A 24,748-nucleotide genomic window follows, 5' to 3' on the forward strand; every position below is an offset into this window, starting at 1 on the left:
TAAATGCATGTCTTTTACTGCCCTTAAGGGCCCCTGAAATGGTTCGCAAAAATTTTGTAGACGCATAGGGTACAGCTAAAGTTAATCATTCGCACCACAATTTGTGTGGAACGTCTCATATTAAGAGAGCTACAGAGGATTACAAGTCACCCTCCTCCATAGTCATGCATTTTCTCCTCAACTCGTTCGCAGAGTGATCGGGGCTAAGTTACACCTTCGCTGGCTCGGCGTCATGATGGCATGTCGTGTCGTCGACTTCCGGTTCCCTAGGAGGGAGCGCGCGAAGCCGCTCAAAACTGCAGCAAGTCGACTGCCAAACCAGCTGCTTGGCAGTAGACTCCAAGCGACAGCTATCGAAGCAGCATGCGTTGCGTGCATCCTGTAACAGCGCCAAACGTGTCTGGTATTCCGGTAACTACAGGGTAACTGGGTGTTTGGACGGATGGCTGGAGGCATAAAGTCAAGCTGATGAAGGAACCTTAGCGTAGACGCACGTGAGCGGCCTGATCGGTCTGCACTGTCCAGAGCACTAATATTGCTCTAACATAGTGTCAATAATTTTAAACATTTACAAAAACAATGTGTTGATGATTGTACTCCTGCTAAAAATTTGAACCAGCAGCAAAGAAAAATACATTTAGTTACTGCTACTGTGTATGATTGAGCTCTGTGCCACCAGGTGACTGCACCGTGCAGTAGAATCACATTTGTGCTTCTGCTCATCCCGTTAAACGGCACAGTCTAGCGGCCGGGCCCTGTCCCCTAGCGCTTGCGTTTGCCCTAATACCGGACTCGCGAAACGCTATTGCGTTAGTAATGTTCCGGTGCAAAGTGATGGCCGCAAACGCACAAATGCTGGCGCCGATCGGATAGCGGCAGTCCAATGCGCTGCAGCCAGTCCGCTCGTCTACTGGCTTGCAGAGGGACACGATGTCGCAGCTTGGCTTATTGCCAGTCGCTATGTTTGCAGTCCACAACGCATAAAGTTGAATCATAGTGCTCGCGAAAAGACTGAGACTGACTCTGACCGCGGAGCTCTCGTCAAAATGGAGTATGTTGTAACACAAGCAGACGACGCTTGGTGTCTGCCGGAAGTGCCTAAGTGCAGTCAGAAAGTGTTCTGCATTCTCTTTCTGCTACTTACTTTTTATAGAAACAAATGAATTAACATTTCAACTATTACGAACATTATTCGTTCACCCTAAAGATGGAAAAATTATCGATGACGCGCCCTGGGCAGCCATTTGGATAGCTCGTCCTAATGACGTCAATTGGGTGATTTGTCATATGGGTAGGGGCGGCTGAAAATTCCACCGAGCAATGTGCTGCGATCGGCAGCGATGTACATTTTAAAAACATTATAATAAATTACATGCTTTACGCGGAGCACTTAAATGCGTCAAATAATGATCAGAAGGACCCACTATAATGACTCGGTACGTTTTTACAAAACCATCAAAATCATTTCGGGGTCCCTTCAAGGACTCAAATCGCCACAAGCACATGGGAAACAGCTTTGAATGCGTGCCAGTGCACTTATTAGGCGTATCGGTGCTCGTACTGTGACGGGAGATGGCGAGTGTACAGTTGCGCACATACTGCGTCCCGTGACAATTGCCCCTTCCGACGCTTTTTATGCACTTCATACTTTGCGTATGCTTCGCTACGTGACACTACTGTACTAAGGCAAAAATAACCTTCAGAAACCTGCCTTATGCAACGTGGCGTGCTTTCCAAGCTTCGAAGCTAATAGCGAGGGCGACAAAGGCGGAGTCGCACTGTTGACAGTGGCGAATTCTTTCAATGAAAAACACGGCACCTAACGGCAAGAAGCTTAATGGCGAACGTCGAAGCAGCTGGGCCTAGCGCTGCCGCGATGATGGCTACAGCTGCTAGCGCACCTCCGTGCGAGAGCGCCATTCGAGGCGGCGAGGTAATCGAAATGTCGGCGGTGGTGGCTTTGTTGATTAATGCCATTTCGGACCTTGGTCACGGGAAAATGTCCAGAAAATTGGACGGCGAAGGGTTGTTGCGTCCAAAATGTCAGGCGTTGAATCTATGGGTGGTGCCGCGAAGCTGTCAGAATTATCGAGCGTCCAGAAAGTCGGTCATTGACTGTACACTGGCACCTCCTCCAGCCAACGATACCGCGTCAAAGTAGATTCGTTACAATTCCTCTTTGTTACTCAAGCCAGCATTACCACGACTTTCGTTTCCTTTCAATAAATTTACACCTAATTTTCCCTGATAGAAGCGTAAATTCCCCAAGTTTTCTCTGAATATTTTCAGGCTATTCAAAATCCCTGAGAATTCCCGTTTTTCTCGGTTTTCCCAGTTGGTAGACACCCTCCTTAGTCAAAAATTCATGACTGAAGGGGTAAAGGCACGGGTGAAGCTGAAAATGAAGAAGTGGCCCAACCATGACATGAAGACGATGGCAGTGGCATGACAGCAATGGCGTAATGGAAAGCAATAATCAATGGATGGAGTCATGCAGCAAACTCAGTTTCCAGCTCTTAACTGCAGTAACAATGGCTGCATTAAACTCACGTTGCAGGGCACGGTTCTGGGTTGCAGACTCTGGTGGCTTGGGGCTTGACTGTCGGGTTGCACAGGTCGTCAGACACCTTTTCAAATGTGGTTGCGCTCGTACAGTAGACCAGGCGGGACTGAGCACCTGACAAAGCAGACCGCAGAGGGAAATTAAAGAATGCCAGCCCTTAATGATGTTACTAGGTGAGCTAGCTACGCATGTTTTGGAAGAAAGCATTCACGCACTCAGGGCTGTTAGTTGAGCATAAACAATTGTACTTTAGCTGTAAAAGTGTGTCTTCCTGAGCATAGTACCATGCACCACTAAGCAGCTCCTCATGTTTTATGCCAACTGTGGCCATACTGGGACGAAATTTACCGCACTTTTGCTCCAATATGATATTTAATTGTGCACAGGCGACAATTTAAAATATTTGAAAACTATTACAAAAATATTCGTATTTATGAACAGTTACTATTTGATTAAAACACCAAATTGAATGAAGGGATATTGGATTGTTATTCAAAACTTTCATATATTTGCAAACCCCTAAGTTTATCTAGATAGGTGAACTGCCATTGAGAGATTATGTTAGCAAGTAAGCTGCGTGCATACACTGAACACAAACATTGCGAGTAAGAGCAGCTGTGCACTTGATAACAAGATTCACGCACCTCCCCCGCAGGTCTGTGAGCATTCTCCGAAGTCTCCCGTGTTCCAGCTGTACATGTCCGGCTGCCGCTGACTGACACCGTGAGGCACTGAGTATTCATACGTGATGCCCAGGTTTTTCTCCTGGTACAGAAGCTGCACGAAAAAGCCATTCTCACCAGTCATCACAGGAACAAAAACGAAAGTTGTTTCTACACAAGAGTACTAGAAAACTAAAACGAAAGACACCTAAGGCTCCAAGAAGAAAACTTTGTGCTTTCAGAAAACCTTGTCCAAGTGATTCCTGCACTTTTTAAGAGTGCTGCTTTTAGGCCGAGTTGGAAATGCATACTGTGCTGGGCTGTGATTTTAAGACAAGAACCAGAGTAAGACACACGGTTAAAGATACAACACATTGCAACGACTGGAGATGCTCACTGATTTTTCCAAAATGGCGCATAATCAGCTACCACAAGGATAAATGTGCGCGTGAAGTTATAGAGGTGAAAGCCTTAATCAGCAAAGGGGCCAAGTGCATCAGTATACCATCAGTTTTGTTTTTTGCAAAAAGAAATTTACTTTTTAACTGGTCAGTAAGATGGATAGTTTGCATCATGTTGCATCATACAATGATGTACATAAATACATACAAGTATGAAAATGGGAAGTTTCAATGAATCTTAGTTGCTAGAGCGCTCATGTGTGTTTACCTTTGTGCCTTACTCTGTCTTCATCTTCAGAGTGCACACCATTTCTGCACTTCTCATTGCCGTGCTTTCAATGAATTGTTTAGAAAAGTGTAAGGATGGCTTTTCTGCAATGAACACTGCCACAAACATGACTGCCAACATGTTGCTAAGAGAGAGAGAGAGAGCAAATGATAAATGAAAGGCAGGAAGGTTAACCAGGACTGAGCCCGGTTGGTTACCCTACACTGGGGAAAGAGAAAAGGAGAGGGAAAAATTAAAGGAAGAGGAGAAGTCCACTGGGGATATCGTTCGGTCATTCAGTCCGGATCGCAGACAGCGACTCAATCCGGTAGCTTTCAAATATTGCAGCATAGCTTTTGTAGCCTTTTGTAGCTGCGATATATATGCAAGGCCATGGTCCCAAGATCTTGTTCAAGGTGAACGGTTTCCTATCTAACTGATTTAGAGCTGTGCAGAGGTTACGTCTTTCATTTTCTGAATAATTCTGATTAATTTGCAGCTAGGGCATTGTCCTTGGTTTCTTGCATTCCTTCCCATTATACTTAACTCACGAAAGCAAGCACAATGCAAGAGCAAGAAGAAGCAAGAACGCTGCCAAGTAAACACCATTTTAACAATCTGCCGGCCTCTATAGTTTGTGAAATTGGTGCTGGCTTTGGTACAACATAACCACAAGTACTACTAGCATACATATTTTTCAGGAATGTCACAGACCGATTGAGCGTAGTGTTGTAATTTAGATGTTGCAAAGCTTATTCGAGTTAGTGAGGTAGCAGCAGTAGCGGATGACATAAGCACAGCCTCGGAGCCTGTAGCTGTTAGCTTTCTGTATGTCAAGGATGAAGACGATATGTAACGCTTGTCGAGGGAACAATGTTGACAAGAGACGTGTGCACAGAGGTGTATGGCAAGTATGACACGTATCTGGGTAGATGTAATGCCTCTATACCATATACCCTTGTGTGAGAGTAGCGGAAAATTGGTGGTGGTGATTCACGCTGTAGCGTCCAGGCAAAAGAATGAGGCACAGTGCCCACGCGAGAGCAGCCCACTAGGAAAGTATGGCCTGTATGACGTTTACGTTTACGTTTACGTTTCTACGTTTATGGAAAGTATTACTATTACTGCACACTATTCACAATGAGACGGTGGCTTATTGATGCGAAAGTATCAAATGGCCATTGAGTAAGAAAGCCGGTGGCATGTGCAGCAGCGGAAAAAAAACAGCACTTAACTTCCCATTTGCTGCAACGCCACGTTACGAGCACGCCTTGCGCGCATTTGACACTTGCTCGCACTTTCTGGCTCGGGCAGCACATACCGCCATGGAGTCTAAAGCATCCGCATCGGTAGTGGCCGCAACCTTGGCAGAAGCAAAATGTGAATGTCCATGCCAGTACACCGCGGATGAAGTCAGGAAGTGGAAGAGTCCAGCAAAACGAGCATAGAGGCAGTCGCAGCAGCTACTAGCCGTGCCAGTAGCCAACCGTACACAAGCGAGGTCACCATTTTGACCTGTGTCGTGTCGGCCGTATCGGTGTGCGGCGTGGTGTTATCGCGATGGCACAAGCAGCAGATGCCACTACAGTGCCGCTTTCAAGCGAAAAGTTGTGCTGGCCGCAGAGGCATCGTCAAACCTTCAAGCTGGGCGGGACTTCGGCGTCGACGAGAAAAACGTCCGTCATTGGAGGGCACAACGACAGCAGCTTTTTGCGTGCGTCGCAACGAAGATGGCATTTAGCGGACCAAACAAAGGCCGTCATCACGAAGTGGAGACAGTTTTGGCCGACTTTGTTCGTACGCAGAGAGCAGCTGCCCTTCCAGTGACAACAGAAGTGCTCCAAGCGAAGGCTAGGGAACTTTCGAGGGAGCGAGGCCTCACGCCAACGGATTTCAAAGCCAGCCGGGGCTGGCTTCAGAAAATTATGAAGCGCTTCGGCTTCAGCCTCCGACGTCGCACTTGAATCACCCAGAAGCTGCCAAGCGATTTCGAAGAAAAGCTGATAGCTTTTCAGTGCTATGTGCTGCGAAAGAGAGAAGCAGCAGGCTACAACCTTGGGCAAATCGGCAACGCGGACCAGACGGCTGTGTATTTTGATATGCCACTGGCATACACCGTGAATGAAAAAGGTGCCAAGGGGGTGAACGTGCGATCTGCAGGCTATGAGAAGCAGTGCGCAACTTTGATGCTGTGCTGCACAGCTGATGGACATAAACTCCCTAATTATATGATATTTAAAAGGAAGACATTGCCTGCTCGAGAAACTTTCCCAAGAAATGTCAATCAGCGGGCAAATGAGAACAGGTGGATGAAGGTTGCGATGCTGGAAGAGTGGGTTAAGATTGTGTGGCGACGGCATTCAGGAGCCCTTTGACAAAGAAGTCGCTATTTGTCGTTGACCCTTACCGTGGGCACTAGACCGACAACCTGAAGGCTCCGCTCGCCCAAGCGAATACGGACCTCGCTGTCATACCGGGCGGCATGACGGGCCAGTTGCAGCGCCTTGATGTCTGCATCAACAAACCTTTCAAGGATCGTCTGTGGAAATATTACACAGACTGGCTGACTGACGAAGACCACATGCTAACGGCAATGGGCCGCATCAAACGTGCATCGCTATCGCAGCTGGCGGGCTGGGTAGCTGCAGCGTGGGACGACATCCCAGGTACTTTGATCGTGCACGCCTTTAATTAGTGCAGCATATCTAATGCGGTTGACGGTACCAAAGATAGTGCTCTGTTTGAAGGTGACAGTGACAAGGAACACAGCGATGACGACATTGAATGAGCTGTGCACGTTCAGATTCAATAAATGCTGTTTGCATTTTGTGAACGCTGTGCTCGCTGTTTTCGGCCTACATTCGAGGTTATATATATATATATATATATATATATATATATATATATATATATATATATATATATATATATATATATATATATATATATATATATATATATTGGCTTCGCACTTTAGGGGGTGGGCTTAGAATTGGGGTCGGCCTAGATTCGAGTAAATTCGGTAATACCCCTATCAAGGGCTCTGTAATATATTTGAGTGAAGTGGCACTTATCCATTCTGCAGTATTGGACAGTAATGAGTGCTCACCGACTGAAATATGCACCCAACTACGCATCCCCAGTGGCCCACAAGCCGTCGCCCAAGTTGTTTACTAAGCAGGACAGCACCAGTAAAGTGAGGGGAGGAGATAAAGAAAGCTTTAAAGAGCAACCTTAAGGGTTGGCACTATATCTAGTAGCTCTCTTAGATGTGCAATTGGCTCCGTAGCTATGGCTGCTATGCCACATATAGCTGCCGCCAAATATGGTTCGCAAATCGTATTTTGGGCAGTGGAAATACAGCTGAATCATACTTTTGCCTTCTCAGGCTAAGGACTGAGAAACAGCCAATGATGGAAAAAGAATACAGACCACAATGACAATGGTCTCAATCGTTGGCCCAAGGGCGACCAAGCTCTCGGGAGCATTGGCACGGTGGTTGAGCAGCTCGTAATGAAACACAGTGCCAGCAAAGCGGACGCTCCGGGAGAGCTCGATGCGCCAGTTGCCATTGAGGTAGTAGTAGCCAGTCTCGTTGCGAACGGCTGCAACAAGAAAGAAGCAGTACTGGTGAGAAATGACACACCAGCCAGGAGCCAGTCGCACCAATCAGTAATCGCTCCAAGTGCTCGATTGGTGGAGTGAAAAAAAGAGAAGTACTACTATCAGATGTGCATGGATGCACATCACGCATAAATCACGACGTGCACTGTCACTCGCTGAAGCAGCACCCCAAGAAGAACTCACCAAGATAGTTGTTTGTGGGGAACTTCTCTTCAATTCTGATGTTCGTAGCTCCCGATGGAATTAACAGGATGTCGTTGTAACCTGCGTTAGTGAAGGCAGATATGCATAATTATCAGTTTCATTGTTTCTGAAGGGCGAGACTTGCGACTTTGCTTCTGGTTTGCAATTTGTGCGACAAGTTGACAAGCACTGTGTGGCTAAGATATCACATGCCATCTTATCAGTTTTAACTGGGTGAGGGAAACAATGGTGCGAGTGAAATAGTCCACAATGATAGTGAGTTTTGTCACTTGTCGTAGTAGTGCAAGGGTTAGTTAAGTGGGCAAGATCAGGCACCAAATAGAGATAGTACTGCTCACCGACTTTTAAGTTATCCAAGTTAAAGACGCCCTCGACTGTGCTGCAGCTGCTACCGTCACCCCGACACACCCGGCACTTGTCCTCCACGGCGTCCGAGCCCAGCATCTTGTCACACCCGACAGGCTGGAGCAAAAAGGACGGACTATGAATTGCAAGGAAAGTTCTTGTTTGACAAAACATGGTGCAACAATAAGGCATCACAGAAAGAAAAAACACAGCACCCTGCTGACCATGCATAGGACATAGGCACATGCAGAAATTATTTCATGCTGTGTTATTGAAGAAGCCCTACACTGAAACGGAGTTCTGCTTCCTGAGCCTACTTTTGCAAACTAAACCCCATACTTTTGCGGTGACCTCCTCACGTTGACTATTATGGTATTCTACAAACTATCGCAAGCTACAAATCAGAGCACTTCTCCCAAGTAATCAATTAAGGGCACAGTTTTGAAGAGTGCAGTTGCCAAGGTAGGTGTACGGTCCCAACCTCAGTGTTCAAGCCAAAATCATACTGCTGTCCCATTAAGTAGTGAAAGCCAAGATAAATGCATGCATTCTAGCTAGCTCAAACTTTTTCAAATTTTATTTGTCTATGGCAGTACACTTAATTCACCATACACTACCTTTATGGCGATTGACACATGCAGTACACTAAAAAGCCTGAAGTTATACAGCTTTGACGGTCATGTGCTCCAACCAAATTCAGCATTGGACAAACTTGGCAGTAAGATGACATTTATGTGCAAGGTATGGGCACTGGTTGACTTTATAGCAAACAGTTTCATCATAGAATTATTACTGAAGACCTGGCACAATTGGGTGTTTGTGCACTGATACTCCCAGTAACCAGTTTACGTGGGCTCGACATATGCCAGTGTGTACCTGATCCACTAGTGGGTGACCACACAATAAGCGACCTCACACCATTTTTACTAGAAATTCTCAACTTGTCCCAACGCTGCAAGTTTCTGACCCTGTTCCTTGATAAACTGCATCTATAAACAGAATGCCACTGAAATTTGAACAAGCTGAATTTGTAGATAGTGCAAATGGAATGAGAACATGCAAGTAACAAATAATCCTAGCCAAATGACCACTACAGAATGACAAAGGCACATCAAGCACTAATATGACGTAGTACTTACCATGCAAGCTCCATCGACACAAACGTCTAGGCTGCCATCATCATGACACCGCGTACCGTCGATGGTCTTGGCTGAATGTCGGTGGTAGAATCGCCCACCTTTCGGTTTGCAGTTTAGCTCACAGGGGTTGGCAGCTGCGAGAAAATACATATAAAATTATTTCAAAGAAACTCATGGGAAACAATTAACTCCAGGTTTGTTGTTGAAATGGTTGCAGTGGAAGCATTAAAAAAGAAATACTTAACATCAATCCATAAAACCATTAGAACTTTAGAAGTTCATGTTCATTCTACCTATAATCAATATTAGTCTTGTCTCAAAGAGACGTCAGTGTGATTAAATATTTGGCTGATGGAGTTTACCATCCCAAAGCAACGAGTGGAGTATGGGAGAACTTATAGACGAGCGTTCTGCATTAGTATTCACAAACTAGGTTCTTTAGCATCAGCAAAATTTAAGATACCATACGGACATTTTCATTCTGTCATCATCTGCATTGAACCTTCAACCTTGGCCTTAGTAGTAGAACTTGTACAGCCACTGAGCTAGCACCTTGGGCAAGGCCTCAGCATGGTACTTCCCAAATACTACATTAGCGAGTTTGCGTTTGCCAAAAGAGTTTTTACAGACAGTGACATAACTGCATGATTTCGCATGATCTGCATAAAGTCCAGCACAACGATTAATAAGGTGACGAGAGCAGAGACGTCCAGGAAAGTCAGGGGAGCCTGTACACTTTCCCATCAGCTAATGAAGCTGTAGAACTGGCCTGGTGAACGACACCTAAATAAAGCTCAGAGGTGTATTACCCATCCAGTGCCAAGAAACCACGAAACAATCAGCCAGCACGATGAAAAAATTATGTTGTTTGCAGCCAGCCCACAATGAAAACAGATTTACTTAGATGATAAAGCAAGTGTAGAGACACCTCTGTACTCTGTCACATTCTTTTGTACAGCTGCTCCTGTAGCGCAAATCAACGTGGTTCAGTGACACCTGCATCCTACAGAACTTTCAACGACAGTCAAAATTACTGAACTCAAACACCAGAAGCTTTGCAGGTTGCAGTGCACGAGCTCATGGAGTTCAAAAGTACTAAATGGTTGTAAGTGGTCGTAGAAAGCACTTGTAGGAGTATAGGCTCGTGCAAGCAACCATCTAAGTGTTGCTCTTAGCCTGAATGAAACTGGTCAGGGAAGAGGTTCTGAATGTGTTAGAAATGTTTATTCCCTCAAACATATCTGTAAGTTACTATCCTACTCACCATTGTAATAAGCCACCCAGTTGTAGTAGCGCCCTTCAAAGGGTATGCTGTTGAACCGGGCACACTGCTCTTCCCTGAAGTCCTTTGTGTGGACCGGACATTCCTGGTTATAGATGCAGAACGTGGTGCTTTGATACATTGTACCCAGACTGTTCACTTACAGCAGAAAGGCCGACAGTTTGATCCGATACTGGTCACACCAAAAAACACACAAGGCTAGAAAAAACACACGAGGCTATGTTGTTTGCATGCATTAGTACCAGGCTGCAGCTTTTTCTTAGACTCTGTGGTCTGCATACTTTCACTGTCAACAATGCAAAATGTGGCAGTGGGCTTTCTAATGAAGTGACAGGTGGTCGGCACGAACTGATCCATTCTAGCTGATCAAGGGTGCAGTGCAGTGGTCACACATGTCAGCACATGCTTCATCTTTTCGAAGATGATACAAGGATAACTGGTTCTCCCACTGCCTTGCTCAGATGGCAAGATTCGTGTTGGTTACTAGAAAAGTGCAGCTACAATCAGGTGTCGACAGAAATGCTACAACCGGAATGAATAGACCAAAAAATCAGCACACTGAAAGTATTAATTCCTCTGGCTCTTGAAATCATTTACTGCAACAACAGCAGGCACTCACAGCAAGCAGGGCCACCTCCTCAATAACAACTTCTTTGAAATGCACACGTCCTTGCCCACTACAGCATTGTTTGTAGTGGCCTCCAAAAAACATTCACAGACAGCATTGCACAGTCTGTGCATAGCGCAATACCCTGCACAAATTATGAAGCGCCAGTGTTATGCGATGGTGCAGTGGTTAGCATATCCAGCTTTTAACCGCACATCGCCAAAGGGACAAGATTTTGAATTCATTTGGCATCAAAGTTTACCTTCTTTTCTCTTTTCTTCACCCCCCCCCCCCCATCGTGAAACTGAAGTTCAGGATCAGGAGGTAGTCTGACAACAACAGCTGTCAGTATAAAAAAACAGACAAACGAAATAAACACAGTGCTATGCTTTTAACTGGGCAGTAAAATCAGTAAAGTTGCAGTGCCAAAGCCTCTTCTTTCAAATGGGTTTGTCCCATGCGGTACAGTTCCCACAATATACACGCACACACATGCTTCACAAGACACTTCATACGACAAAGGCATGCAGACCTTTGCCAGCTGTCGACCTATTAACCGTTCACACAGAAAATAATTTCTCAGTGTCAGGGCAGTGTCAAGCCATGTCTCCCAATTCTGTGTGCCCTACTTAGTGCTGTTTTGCTCCCAGATATGCACCATCTTGTTTACCCAAGTCACAATATTGAACCGTTTCAACACATGCACTCTAATGTGTCATCAGACATTAGCGTGGCTCTACCAAGAAAGCCTCTTCAGGCATTCTCACACCTACGCCAGAGAATTATGGTGCAAAACGTAGGGCAAGTGCTATTTGCACCGCACACAAACGAAGCGATTTTTTCTCGTGATCTCGTTATCAAAAATGACAACAGTTAATCCCAGGGGAAATGTATAATTCAGCCTCAACTTTTAGGACGAAAACCAGAAATGTTAATAGCCGTCTCCTTCGCAATTTTACGGCAATAAAAGACGAGTTCAGCAGCCTCATTCGAACAGCTGAGAAACACCTATGGAGCATATAATACTGCGCTACTGTGAACGAAGAGAGAACCACGAAAATTTGTGCCTCGGGTACACAGTTGAGCTTGTTGACATGGCCGAATTAATTGTACAGCGAGGCAACAAGCAAGAGCCGGTGACACGGCACTGCAAAGCACATATACTCATTCCACCTACTCTTGTATCCTGTATTCCCACTCTACAATTATCCACAACAATTTTTACGGCTTTGCAATTAAAAGGACTGAAACCTTGCCAGAATGTGTAGTGAGATGTTAACGGAAATGAAATGACCATGATTTATAGAGATAGAATCTAACACGCTGTTTGCTATATAAATAGGACTTATAATCTAAAATTGGCAAAGAAAGTCTCAAAATCCAGTAAGTGGTAAGGCATGGCAGTGAAATCTTGGTACTTCTCATGTGGTCTATCAGATTACTGTATGCAAGTCGGCTATTAAGAGTAACATAATTATTGCTTAAAATTTCAGTTCCTATATTGTTAGACACTTGCGCTTTATTCTACGCTTCAGAAATCAAACACGCACACATGGTTACGGCAACACGCTGAACTGCGCATCACGTAAAAGCATGGTTTCGTTTTGACAAGGTAAATACCAAATCAGATGGACAGGAAACCATGAAAACACGTAGCTATTATTGCAGAAATAGTTTAACACCTTGAAAAACATGAATCACAGAAACATCGATTTGACAAACAAAATAATACTTTCTCACAGTTACGGCCACACTTGTCTGCCTCACACTAATGCCTGCGTACAGTCGCTATCTCGCTCACCTATCCCCATTTTCAGCATTCTTCCAGTGAATGACTACATCCTATCAGCAGATTTAAAATATCTGATAAAAAATTTATCACGTCGTTTTCTGCTTTACCATTTCATGCTTAGACACTCTGACCGGTAAGCTTCCCACTGCATTAAAAGATAGGTACCATAAAAATTAGTTGTCAGTCCCTTTACCATGACCAGCACTGTACAACAACACAGCATTCTATATAAATAAATCCTTTAAAGTATCTGTTAACCAAGGTCCTAAATACAGCCCATAAGTTGGCCCTGGGCTGGCAATGCAACAGGGTAGAGTAAGAGACAAACTCAACAAGCCAGACAGCCTGTCTGTGAGCATTTATTTGATGTCTTAGAATCTGGTAATGCACATTTGAAATACAACAGTAGAGAGTGTGTCAGGGTACATATCCTCCCACATGATCAGTGCACCTGCCATGCTGTGACATTATGGGAAACACTAACAGCGTACTATGAAGAGGCATAGACCCAAGAATTGTTATCCCCATATGATCCCTGTAGCAGTGTTCGTGTACATAGCACATGACATAATTGACAGGAAATTTGTGACATCCGCACATGAATCGACAACTTGGCAACCGTGACCAAGTCAGGGTGCCAGAAAACGGCTGTGTGCAATGAGCAGGGTTTTCTTCAACCACACGGACTGCTTTGTCACTGTCCAAAAAGCAATCAAGCCGTGTATTGAAATGTCTGTGGCACCAAAATTTCTGCATACGGTCCAGATTTCATTGAATGACAAGTCACCACTAACATGTTTACAGTGCAAGCAAATGTTGCCAGAATACCACACATACTAAACAAACGACACTGTCCTCACAGATGTGTTCAGTTATTGTGAACATGTTCTCTTCTCTTTTTCTTTGATTCTACAAGGTCGCTGTCATACTCTGAAATTTTCATCCTTTTGACAGGTGGCTTCGAATATTTTCCGTGCTTATCACTCGATCTGAAACGGGCATTCTTGTGCCCGAAACGACGCCCTGCAGTGTCCTGAGGTTGTGCGGCCCACTGCGCTCCAAGGCTGCTTGGAGTTTCTCGCAGGCAGTATGCCTTGGCGAGCTGCCCCAGATGCAAGGCCTTGAATGACACCACGTGTCTCATGGCACGAGGATAAGACGCATATGAACGGATGGGACTCAGGAACCCTTTCTTTGCCATTTCCTGCAGAGCAGTCTCCTTGTAGACCTCACTTTCGAAGATGAGCTGGAGTGCTGTCACAAAGTCCTCCATCGTTTTCAGCTTCTGTCCTGGATCAGTCTTGGCCTCAAGGATGTGAGACTTGATGGTGAAGACCTTAGACAGGACACCCTTGAGTTCCCTTTGGTACAGCTGAATGTTTCTTTGTGCAAGCCCATCAAGGAAGCCAAGCTCCGAGGGAAACAACACAACAACCTTTCCTTTGGCACCAATCCGTAAGGTCCACCCGGCAGGGTGGACGTACTCTTCAGGTCGCAGGGGCACACAACACTGTACAATGAGGTCAAACTGAGGAACGTCTATACTTCTCGATGCCACGTCAGTCGGGAAGAGAACACCAGATGCTGCTACTTGGAATCGGTTAAAAACTTCAGCACGGTCATGCTGGGTCATTTCACCGTGGAGCTTAACAAAGTCTATTCGCTTTTCCGTGTCTTCGAGCATGATGCCCAAGACTGAAGAGAAGAGGGCATGATCAATGTCGACAGAGTCCTGAGTAGCCAAGAACACAATGACTTTGCCCCGCTCGGATTCGACACACGCTTCGAGGAGCAGACAGCACAGGGCCATCTGCAACAGCTTGACGGGAACCTGGAGCTAGTGTCGGCTCAGGCCAGGGGGCAGGACAAATTCTGTTAGCGTGTCGACACGCTAACACACCTTCCCTCGTTGTCGCACCCACCCGCGTTACACCCTCCCCCCTTTAAAAGAACCCCCCTATATATACTGTGGCGAGGAAAGCATACGTCGCCTTGAAGACAAGTCCACTTGTCGAAGCGCTGGCTCCTGCTTTCACCTTGTTCTCATTTTGCTCATCAACTCACTATTAGTAACATATCTCAGAGTGGATTATATGGATCATTTTTTTAGATATCTGGGTATGTGCAATTGATAAAATTGTGATTCTTTTCTTTTATTGCTTCGCTTTTTTATTTCTTATTCTCGAGTTAAACAGTTATTAGATTGATGTTCCAGTTTCCTTATACTTTCGACATATTTTGTAAAAAGAAATTGATGGCATAAATAAAACTCCTCACTATGGTTAGTGGACGTTCCTTTAGATAGTTTTCTTTAATATGCAACAAATGTAGTAAAATTTGGTACAGAATATTCTGAACAAAATAACTGCTCCGTTTCTTTGTATTTAGAAACAAGCTCCTGAATTAAGGCTTTCTCTTAAGTGCTAAACTCAGCACACGAAGTTATTAAATAACACACAGAAAGAAAAAAAATTACCCACAAAGCAGAACTGCATATCTGACCACTGCCATGTGGTACTATAGGAATGATGTGATGAGCGTACATTCAAACAGTCACATAAACAACAATTCGTATCTTATTTATATTATACTGAGTTCCGATAGTCAATGACAACCTAAGAATTCAGTACAATCTCACAAAACCGCATTGCGTCTCCTCTCTGTGTCTCTGCACTCCGAAACATAGTTCCTGAGAACCCCGCCGTGACGTCACTGAAATAATCGAACGTCATTGGTTGGCGCATGTATACAAACTCTAGATACGAGTTGGACAGTGGCGTACTTGCTATAGTGTGCTCTTTAGCTGGTGTCCCCAAATATAATTTTGCATTTATGATTGATAGTGTGATGGTAGGCTACACCTAAAAGCGAATATTTTCAGTGAATAAACATTTTTCTGTAGTTGGTGGAAGTACTGACAGATTGAGTTCGAGTCCTTGTAGTTATATGCACCGGTTCTTTTCCTTTGATATAAACTCGTATTTTAAAATCTGTTAGCGGCTGCCTTGTATGTATATTAAGGAAAATAAGAGCGCTTAAGATGTCATAGACAAGGCACCGTCTGTGATGCAAAAAGTTACCGGAAAAGCCAGTGTGCCAAATAGCATAAGCAACATATCTTGATAAAAGGGGCTTTCTTTCTTTACACAAAGTTGTTCTTCTGTGAAGCTAACAAAAGTCAATACTAATGGGTGGCCCAGAGGACCACCTGATACAAAATAATAATAATAGTAATAATAATAATAAAGAATGGAAGGAAGAAAACAACTTGAACAAGAAATGTTTAAGAGGAAGCTTTAGCTCGAGTGTTCCTATCTAAATACATGTAAAAGGAAAATTCGTTTTTCTCGGCAGCCACTGCACCAAATTTGACGAGGTTTCTTGCATTTAAACGACAAACTTAAGATCTAGTGACTGTTGGTTTCGAGTTTTTGAGTTAGGTCGTCAATTTTTTATTAAAAATTGGCAAAAATCGAAATTTTTCAAAAAACGAAACTATCAAGTTTCCAACTCTATTACTCAACCACTGAAAACGATAATACAATTCTGTAAATTGCATCTAATAGTACATCTAAAGCGGACAAAATTGATATGTTACACATAAATATTAAAAAAAATTTATATCATAGGGAAATACAACGTTTGCAAAACCGTTGTAACCAACGTAACATATTCACGTAAGATGTAAAATGACATATTGAATTTGTCCGCTTTCAATGATCTAATGGATGCCATTTACAGAACCGCGATATCAGTTCTTGATGCAGAGCTATGAATTTGTAAACTTCGTGCTTCTATTTGTTTCAAACGATCAAATATTTGAAAATTGTTTTAAGAAAATTCAAGCCCTAAATCGAAATTCCGCTTCCAACAGTCACTAGAATTTAACTTTCTCTTTCAAATGCAACAAATTTCATCAAAATCGGTCCAGGGGTTATCTCATAAAAACGTTTTTGCGTTTTACATGTATTTGAATAGGCCGCGTCGGAGTTGGGCCCGAGCTAAAGCTTCCTCTTAAGGCTGTAGCCAACATTTCGACAAAGGGACTTGTCTTCGGCCCCTTGCAGAAACGTTGTTTGCAACATCTCTGTACGGCTGGTCCTTCAAGTCTCCACCTTCCTGTGATATTCTGTTTTGCATTTGTTTCAGTGCAGCAAAATACAAGTAGTGCAAACAAGTGACCTCTCAGAAAGCATTCAGTAAACTGCGAAAATGCTGGCTGCACCGTATTCAGTAATGCAAACGAATACCAAAAGTAAGATGTGATACACTTGAGACAACATAACTTTATTTTGTTATATCGTGGCCACAATTCATAAGGACGTTACTGCGAAAGGCGATTACATAAAAAATGAAACACTAAAGACAGGGTGGCAGCTTCCGTAACCTTGTGTTACTTCTAGCACACTTTACGAGGGCATTTCCAGGTGGAAATGAACCCGCAAGGAAAAATAACCGAAGCAGACAACGCCCCACGGCGTAAACAGCCACACTGGCTTCAACCGCGGGAGCGGTGGGTGCCGTGTTGTCTGCATATAACGGCTGACGCATGCAGACGTGTTCTCGTTCACACACATCAGTTTTCCATTGCAGACGAGCGACCCTTTTTTCTCGTCTGTTTATTTGTTTATTTCACGATGCTCAGCCGCCGAACACTGTCTGGTTGTACGTACGCGAGGCAAGCTGCTAGCTGGTCACACCCTCGTGTTACATATTCCATAACACGCTCCATTCTGCCTCCTGCTGCCTACGTTCTCGCTTTGGCGTTGTACATTGCAATTGCAAAACTTGAATTGGCGAGGCTGCCCGGAAGTCGCACATCAAGTCAACACATATGCCGATGGTACTGCGGCGTTTATACGTAGTTCATGAAGTCAACGCAGGCGTGGCTGTATGAGTGCGGGATCTTATAGGCAACACGATTGCACTATCGCAGCGGAAGTTGTGGGAGCTTCATCGTTGCTTATAGATTAAAACAGGCACAAGAGCACTCGCGTAGTGCTATAGGTCAATTATGGTCATGATATGGTATCGTGCTGCACCAACGAGAGAATTTACGCATACGTCATGACATGTTGTCTCCTTATTGATTTAGCAGACATGCGGAATACAGTTATAACTAGTCCAATCGCTCTTTTGTTGGCTGACGTGAACTTTCCACATAATTAGGATTCACAAGATTTAAATAAACGAAATTATTTCAAAACCACACAATTTCGAACAAGCCGAATGCACTAAACTCGGTGACAATAGGTATGGACACTGGGGTACTCAACATCGGAACAACTGGTTCTGTTGAGAGCTATTATTATTATTATCATTACTTCGTTTGAAAACATTTACACGTTTTAAATAGAGGAAAGCAAAGCAAGGAGCAGGCTGGCAACTGCTCATTAGTGTATAATGCTGCTCCACCCTTATGAAGAATGGATGTACATAGTCTGAAGGTTCTCACAGAGACCTCATACACTATGATCTGCCTTCCTAAAACTTGCGCCTCGTCTGTAGAACATTCATAAACTTGTCTTCCAACAGAAGTCGTTATAACTTGCGTGTTTCTGATCTACTACTGCTCAACATCCAACTTCCTAACATCCAAACATCCTAAAGGGTTGTTTGCGGAGTATCTGTTGTCAGTGACCTACAAGTGTCAGACGACACGCCTACAGGTTGTCACCAGACAATATGCAGACCTCACAGGGAAGTGCACATAAACCGCTTGCAAGGGAAAGGCAGAATGTGTCCAGCTCCTAGACGCGGTGTAAAATACAGTTTCGCGTCGTAAATGTAAGGACTCATTTAGCTTGATTGTATTCCTTTCTTTTCATACACCGCTCACTGTACCGTACGATCCTGGAGCCGAATAAGGTGTGTTATTTGCCATTGTTGTGTCCATTATCAGGGTTGGCTGGAATTTTCTCTTACGAACAATTCTTGTGCAAGAGCTTTCTGTGAATACGAGCCTCGGTTATAATGTATAGGCGGGGCACTGCTCAATTCATTGACCAAACGTGAAAAGGAATAGCATTGGAATAAAGGGTGTGCAAATTCCCGCCCTGCAGTGACGGCTCTCTCTGTATTGCAGAAGCCGAACTCGAAGGCCATGGTTTTGATGAATGCATGCATTGAAAGCGATTGAAGATCGGAAACACGCCGTATGGATGGATGGATGTTATAAGCATCTCCTTTGGAACGGGGCTGTGGGTAGCGCCACCAAGCTCTTGCTATTATACTGCTTAGTGTCCTATCTAGGTTAAAGAAGAAAAAAAAGCCACGATGAATTTCCATAACCAAATTTTCTGACCCCTTATTGTGAACTTTGTTTTTGTACATCACCGTTTCCCCCTGCTCTCACTGAACCCAAGGGTTTCAAGGAGGCCAGTGGTGCCTAAGTCCACTGCTGGGCAGATATCTTCTCATTCTAATAAAACATGCTCCGTCGTTTCCCTAGCTTTACTGCAGCAAGCACATGTTTCTTCTTCCTTCTTATATCTCGCTCTATAGGTGCGTGTTCTAAGGCATCCTGATCTCGCTTCGAAAAGTAATGAGCTTCCCTTTGAGTTATCATAAATTGTTTCTTTCCTGATTTCGTTTTTTTCTCTTAAGTAGTTACTAATGGCAGGTTTCTTTTCCATTGCCACCACCCATGAGATTATTTCAGCATCTCTGACTTTCCGCTTGACGTTCTTTGTTGCTGCGTTGCTCACCCTACAGGCCACATACTTGGTGGTAAGCTTCCGAGTTCTTTTCCTCCACTGTGAATTATTTTTTTTTCCTGAACAAATACCTCAACACTCTCCCAGCCCATTCACTTTCTTCCATATTCCCCAGTTGTTCTTCATAATCGATTTTAGTGCACGTTTCCCTCACTTCAAAACTTGTCCAGCCCATATCACCCTGCACAGCTTCATTTGTAGCCTTCCCGTGACCGCCCAATGTGAAGCGTCCCACTGACCATTGGTCCACATCGAGTCCCGATTTTACCCCTGATTCCAAGGAAACAACCGCATTTCGAAAAGTAAGTCCTGGAACGCAACGTTTTGAACACCACCTACAGATGATGCATAAGACATGACAGCTATGACGAGTTTCCGGCTTTGCAATTGCTTCCGGCGCATCGAATAAGCAGTGGCATTGCTTTCGAGATTCGAGTCTGCATTACTTCAAGAAAGTACTGCTGGGCGCTGCATTTGGACACTAGCGAATCGTTAACACTATCCCAGCCCGCATATGCTCGAGTAACAGCCACTTACTTCGACGTTGCAAGAGAAGTACTTCCTGGATGGACCGGTGCAGCCGTGCAATCCGTCATGTCTGGAAAAAAGAACAAAGACAAGCCTTTCATTATACACATATCCCCCTTGCATGGGAGTGAACGCAAGCACGTAATAACTTCGTTATTTGAGTACCATCAGCGTACATGTCCGTTGCCTACAAAGTATTTACTAAGGTAATTGCAAATAGAATCAGGAAAACCTTAGACTTCCGTCAACCAAAGGACCAGGCAGGATTCCGTAAAGGCTACTCAGCAACAGACCATATTCACACTATCAATCAGGTGATAGAAAAATGTGCGGAATATAACCAACCTTTATATATAGCTTTCATTGATTACGAGAAAGCGTTTGATTCAGTCGAAACCTCAGCAGTCATGGAGGCATTGCGGAATCAGGGTGTAGACGAGCCGTATGCAAAAATATTGAAAGATATCTATAGCGGCTCAATATCCCAATATCCCAAATCCCAATAAAGAAAGGCGTCAGGCAGGGAGGTACGATCTCTCCAATGCTATTCACAGCGTGTTTACAGGAGGTATTCAGAGACCTGGATTGGGAAGAATTGGGGATAAGAGTTAATGGAGAATACCTTAGTAACTTGCGATTCGCTGATGATATTGCCTTGCTTAGTAACTCAGGGGACCAACTGCAATGCATGCTCACTGACCTGGAGAGGCAAAGCCGAAGGGTGGGTCTAACAAATAATCTGCAGAAAACTAATGTTTAACAGTCTTGGAAGAGAACAGCAATTTGCAATGAGTAGCGAGGCACTGGAAATGGTAAGGGAATACATCTACTTAGGGCACGTAGGGATGGCGGATCCGGATCGTGAGACGGAAATAACCGGAAGAATAAGAATGGGCTGGGGTGCGTTTGGCAGACATTCTCAGATCATGAACAGCAGCTTGCCATTATCACTCAAGAGAAAAGTTTATAACAGCTGTGTCTTACCAGTACTCACGTACGGGGCAGAAACCTGGAGGCTTACGAAAAGGGTTCTACTTAAATTGAGGACGACGCAACGAGCTATGGAAAGAAGAATGGTAGGTGTAACGTTAAGGGATAAGAAAAGAGCAGATTGGGTGAAAGAACAAACGCGAGTTAATGATATTTTAGTTGAAATCAAGAAAAATAAATGGGCGTGGGCAGGACAGGTAATGAGGAGGGAAGATAACCGATGGTCATTAAGAGTGACGGAATGGATTCCAAGGGAAGGAAAGCGTAGCAGTGGGCGGCAGACAGTTAGGTGGGCGGATGAGATTAAGAAGTTTGCAGGGACAACATGGCCACAATTAGTACATGACCGGGGTAGTTGGAGAAGTATGGGAGAGGCCTTTGCCCTGCAGTGGGCATAACCAGGCTGATGATGATGATGAGCGTACATGTTACTTTTTTATGCCGTTACACCAAGATTATGGCTTCGACGTATTGACGGGCATCCCAAGGTGTCAAAAGCGTTGTTCGAGCTTCTCGCATGCGTCGTCCGATACAACGATCCTACGTCTACGCGAGATCAGAGAGCTGTCCCAAATTGCGCCTTTCGTTTTTTTCCCTTAAACAGCATGAGTTTATAAATTTTTTCTGAAAAAAATGTATACATCTGCGGCCAGAGCCCATGGCTTCTTGGAGTGAGGAGGCCGCTCTGCTCGGGCGAAGACTTCGCTTGCTCAGAACAATGAAGTTTCTTCATCGTCATCGAACATATAGATGGCGTAAATAAGAGCTCCGCTTCTTGTAGCCATTATAATTTGGATCATGTTGAATGCAACAAAGAATTCAAATATAGGTTCACAGGTCACCCAAAAATAACATACTTCTATTTTACACGCGCACGTTACCGTTGACAGTTATTAAACCTAGTCAGCTTCCTCAATTAAGCCTAACTCGCTGCTGGTAGACTAAGGAACGCTAATTCGCAAATGAGATGACTGACCACTCAACCTGAGCGTTTATATGGTTAAAAGGAACGCTAAAGGAATTACAGAGTTAGAGAGATACGCAATGTTCGCACGCTTCTATAACCAGGAGCAGGTCACTCTCACTTGCGTAGCGTTGCGCGAGCGCTCGATAAATGTCGAGAAACTATGTAAACGCGAAGAGAGGTGGCGGCAGTGATGTTCGCGCCAGAGTGCTCTGAGGTCATAACCCGTAGTCGAGGTTAGGCGAACGCTAAAAGGAGATGGCGGTCTCCAGACATTCGGATATGATCGTAAAGTAATACTTGCACAATTCCCCAAACTCCTTTCCAGCGCAAGAAAACTTCCAAAAAATTCCAGCGCAGGACGGCACAGTCAAATTGACGGCCTCACACAATGACGTCAACGAAGCGACGTGACTTTCGGGCGCAAAGGTCAGAAAGAGGCATTACAAATTATGGTTTATCGGCTGGTTATCAACTTTTTTTGTGCGTCGAATAACTGCAGAGAAGACTGTTCCAGTGTTTGGTGTTTTCCAAAGATCCCTGTATTGGGGGGGGGGGGGGGGGGGGGTGCTCTCGGGTGCGCCAATTGTAGCGCTTCATGTTTACTTTTGTTCGACCATTTTACTTCTCATGACCAGCGCAACTCATAGAAACGTAGAAAATGTAGTGGGCAAGGCACCCGTCAGCCTCGTCAGAGCAAGGAATTAGAGCAGACAAGTGCAGTACGTAATGGAGCAGAGGTAGTCAGTATAGCACAGTACGAAAGAGTATTGAACACAGCCCCGCAGCAGAGAATAGTAAACGAAAGACACACAAAGGCACCTAGGGTTCCATCGAAAGAATGCAGGGAGAATGTCATCAGTGAAAATGAAAAGAAAGAACAAAAAGAAAAGGGAAAGAAACACAGTGGTCGTATAAAACTCAGAAGTGCACGCTTCTTCTCCCGCAAGGTGTCTTCTTCTTCGTTTTTAATTCCTTCGAGCTGTTGCTGGCAGGCATTTGCGGTGTCCCACCGAAAGTGATGCGCTCGCCAGCGGCGCCACGACAGGGGGACAAATGCGCAGGAGCCGCAACAAACGCTTGCGCCGAGGGAACTCCCAGGAATATAAGGGAAGCGTCCCGCAGTACTATACCCGTACGCACGCACACACGCACGCACGCACACACGCACGCACACACACACACACACACACACACACACATGCACAAATAAAAAGTAAAAAAAGGACAGTAATTTAGAAACGAAACGACAGCTGTGACTGCGCCTCAACAGAGACCGCAGAGCGTCTTCCCTTTGCGGTGTTGCTAGCCGAAAGCGTAAATGGTGGCAGAGCAGTCACGACTGCTGGAAACGGGCCGCACTCTGCGAGAGAGATGACGGCGGGGGAAAGCTAATGCTGCGCACGGTAATACCGCTGGAGGAAGGCGGGGGGGGGGGGGGGGGGAGGCTTAAATGGAATGAGAAAAGAAAACCGCGGTGACTGGTCACACCGGATAAATGGTCGCTTCAGCCGCGGTGTTGGACGGAGGCTGCGAGGGAGACGAATAGAAGAGAAAGAGAAAAAAAGGAAGTGGGGCAGGGGCGGGTAGGAGTTCAGTAGTAAGGTAGGAAAAAGACGGGAGAGATCACCGTGTGCTATAGTACCCGAACTTTCAGTACCGCAGAGCCAGTAGAGACAGCTGAACCTGAAAGAATGCAGACATAAGTCAGGAGAAGGAAACAAAAGCGAGCACGGGCAAGACAATCACAGAATCGCGTTAAAAAAAGTGAACGAAACAGAAGATGCTGAACAAAATGAAATCGTGATAAATAGACGACAAACAGGTCGAGTGGAGGTACAGGGGAAAGCGGAAATAAAGAAACAACGAAAAATACAATGATAACAAAGAAGCAAAATGAACTAAAGAATGCTCAGTGCCCTTCCACTCAGTGAAGAAGATGACCAGCAAAGCTGTGTATGTGGGTGCCTTAATGGCGAACTGCACCTCCGCCACGGTTCGGCCCGGCATTGCATTATCTTTGGGATCGGCCCACGTATGGGGAGTCCTTATCATTTGCTTCACCTCCGCCGCGGGTCGGGCCGGTATTGCACTATCGTTAGGATCGGCCTCTGTAGGGGAGTTTTCTTTTTTTTTTTTTTTACCAACAAAAATTTCCTTGGACGGTAGAGGTATACAGCTTCGCTGTAAAAAGTAAATTCAGAGGTTTTGCGTGCCAAAACCAAGGTATGAGTATGAGGCACGATGTAGGTGCGGTACTCCGTAGGTGGGGGACTCCGGATTAATTTTGATTACCTGCCATTCGGACAGCCCGAACTGTGAACGCTGCTACCCATCCGAGACTCTCCCAACTGCTTAGCCACCAACTAAGGGAGAACACAACGGGAAGTAATTAAATTCTACAAGGATTAGAAAAACCTAAAGAACATTCAAGAGTAAGTTAGGTGAATATTTTAATCCGTGAAAATAATAGTAACTAGAAAGAACAGCTCAATGCTTTGCATATAACCTCAACAACGCTTCCATAAAAATGTTGTGATTTGATATAAATATTATATAAATTTTATACATTAAAAATTGCAAATTGAAGAGTGATATTCAAATATAATGCCAGTAAGCTTCCGCCGCACCTGCGAAGTCTGTATCTAAGAGCAAACTGAACG

The 24,748-nt window shown here is 44.7% G+C and overlaps 2 protein-coding genes across 2 annotated transcripts in view; both read right to left on the bottom strand.

Annotated features, from left to right (window-relative positions):
• The window catches only part of LOC129385795 (papilin-like), a 111,980-nt gene that overhangs the window by 79,412 nt on the left and 7,820 nt on the right, over nt 1-24,748 (bottom strand). The window contains exons 4-11 of the mRNA XM_072289514.1: nt 20,141-20,201; nt 10,471-10,573; nt 9,207-9,340; nt 8,061-8,184; nt 7,702-7,782; nt 7,327-7,499; nt 3,208-3,340; nt 2,551-2,677 (exon numbers count right to left, since the gene is read on the bottom strand). Of these exons, the coding sequence (XP_072145615.1) occupies nt 2,551-2,677; nt 3,208-3,340; nt 7,327-7,499; nt 7,702-7,782; nt 8,061-8,184; nt 9,207-9,340; nt 10,471-10,573; nt 20,141-20,201 (936 nt within the window). The remainder of the gene's footprint in view (nt 1-2,550; nt 2,678-3,207; nt 3,341-7,326; nt 7,500-7,701; nt 7,783-8,060; nt 8,185-9,206; nt 9,341-10,470; nt 10,574-20,140; nt 20,202-24,748) is intronic.
• Nucleotides 13,218-14,697, bottom strand: LOC140219467 (ATP-dependent DNA helicase DDX31-like). The gene has a single exon (XM_072289266.1). The coding sequence runs from the start codon at nt 14,695-14,697 to the stop codon at nt 13,756-13,758; it is 942 nt and encodes a 313-aa protein (XP_072145367.1). The 3' UTR covers nt 13,218-13,755.

The sequence above is a fragment of the Dermacentor andersoni genome, chromosome 7 (assembly GCF_023375885.2).
Source record: "Dermacentor andersoni chromosome 7, qqDerAnde1_hic_scaffold, whole genome shotgun sequence".
Classification (NCBI taxonomy): domain Eukaryota; kingdom Metazoa; phylum Arthropoda; class Arachnida; order Ixodida; family Ixodidae; genus Dermacentor; species Dermacentor andersoni.

Coding starts and splice junctions, on each gene's coding strand:
- LOC140219467 (XM_072289266.1), bottom strand. CDS start 14,697: ATGGCCCTGTGCTGTCTGCTCCTCGAAGCGTGTGTCGAATCCGAGCGG.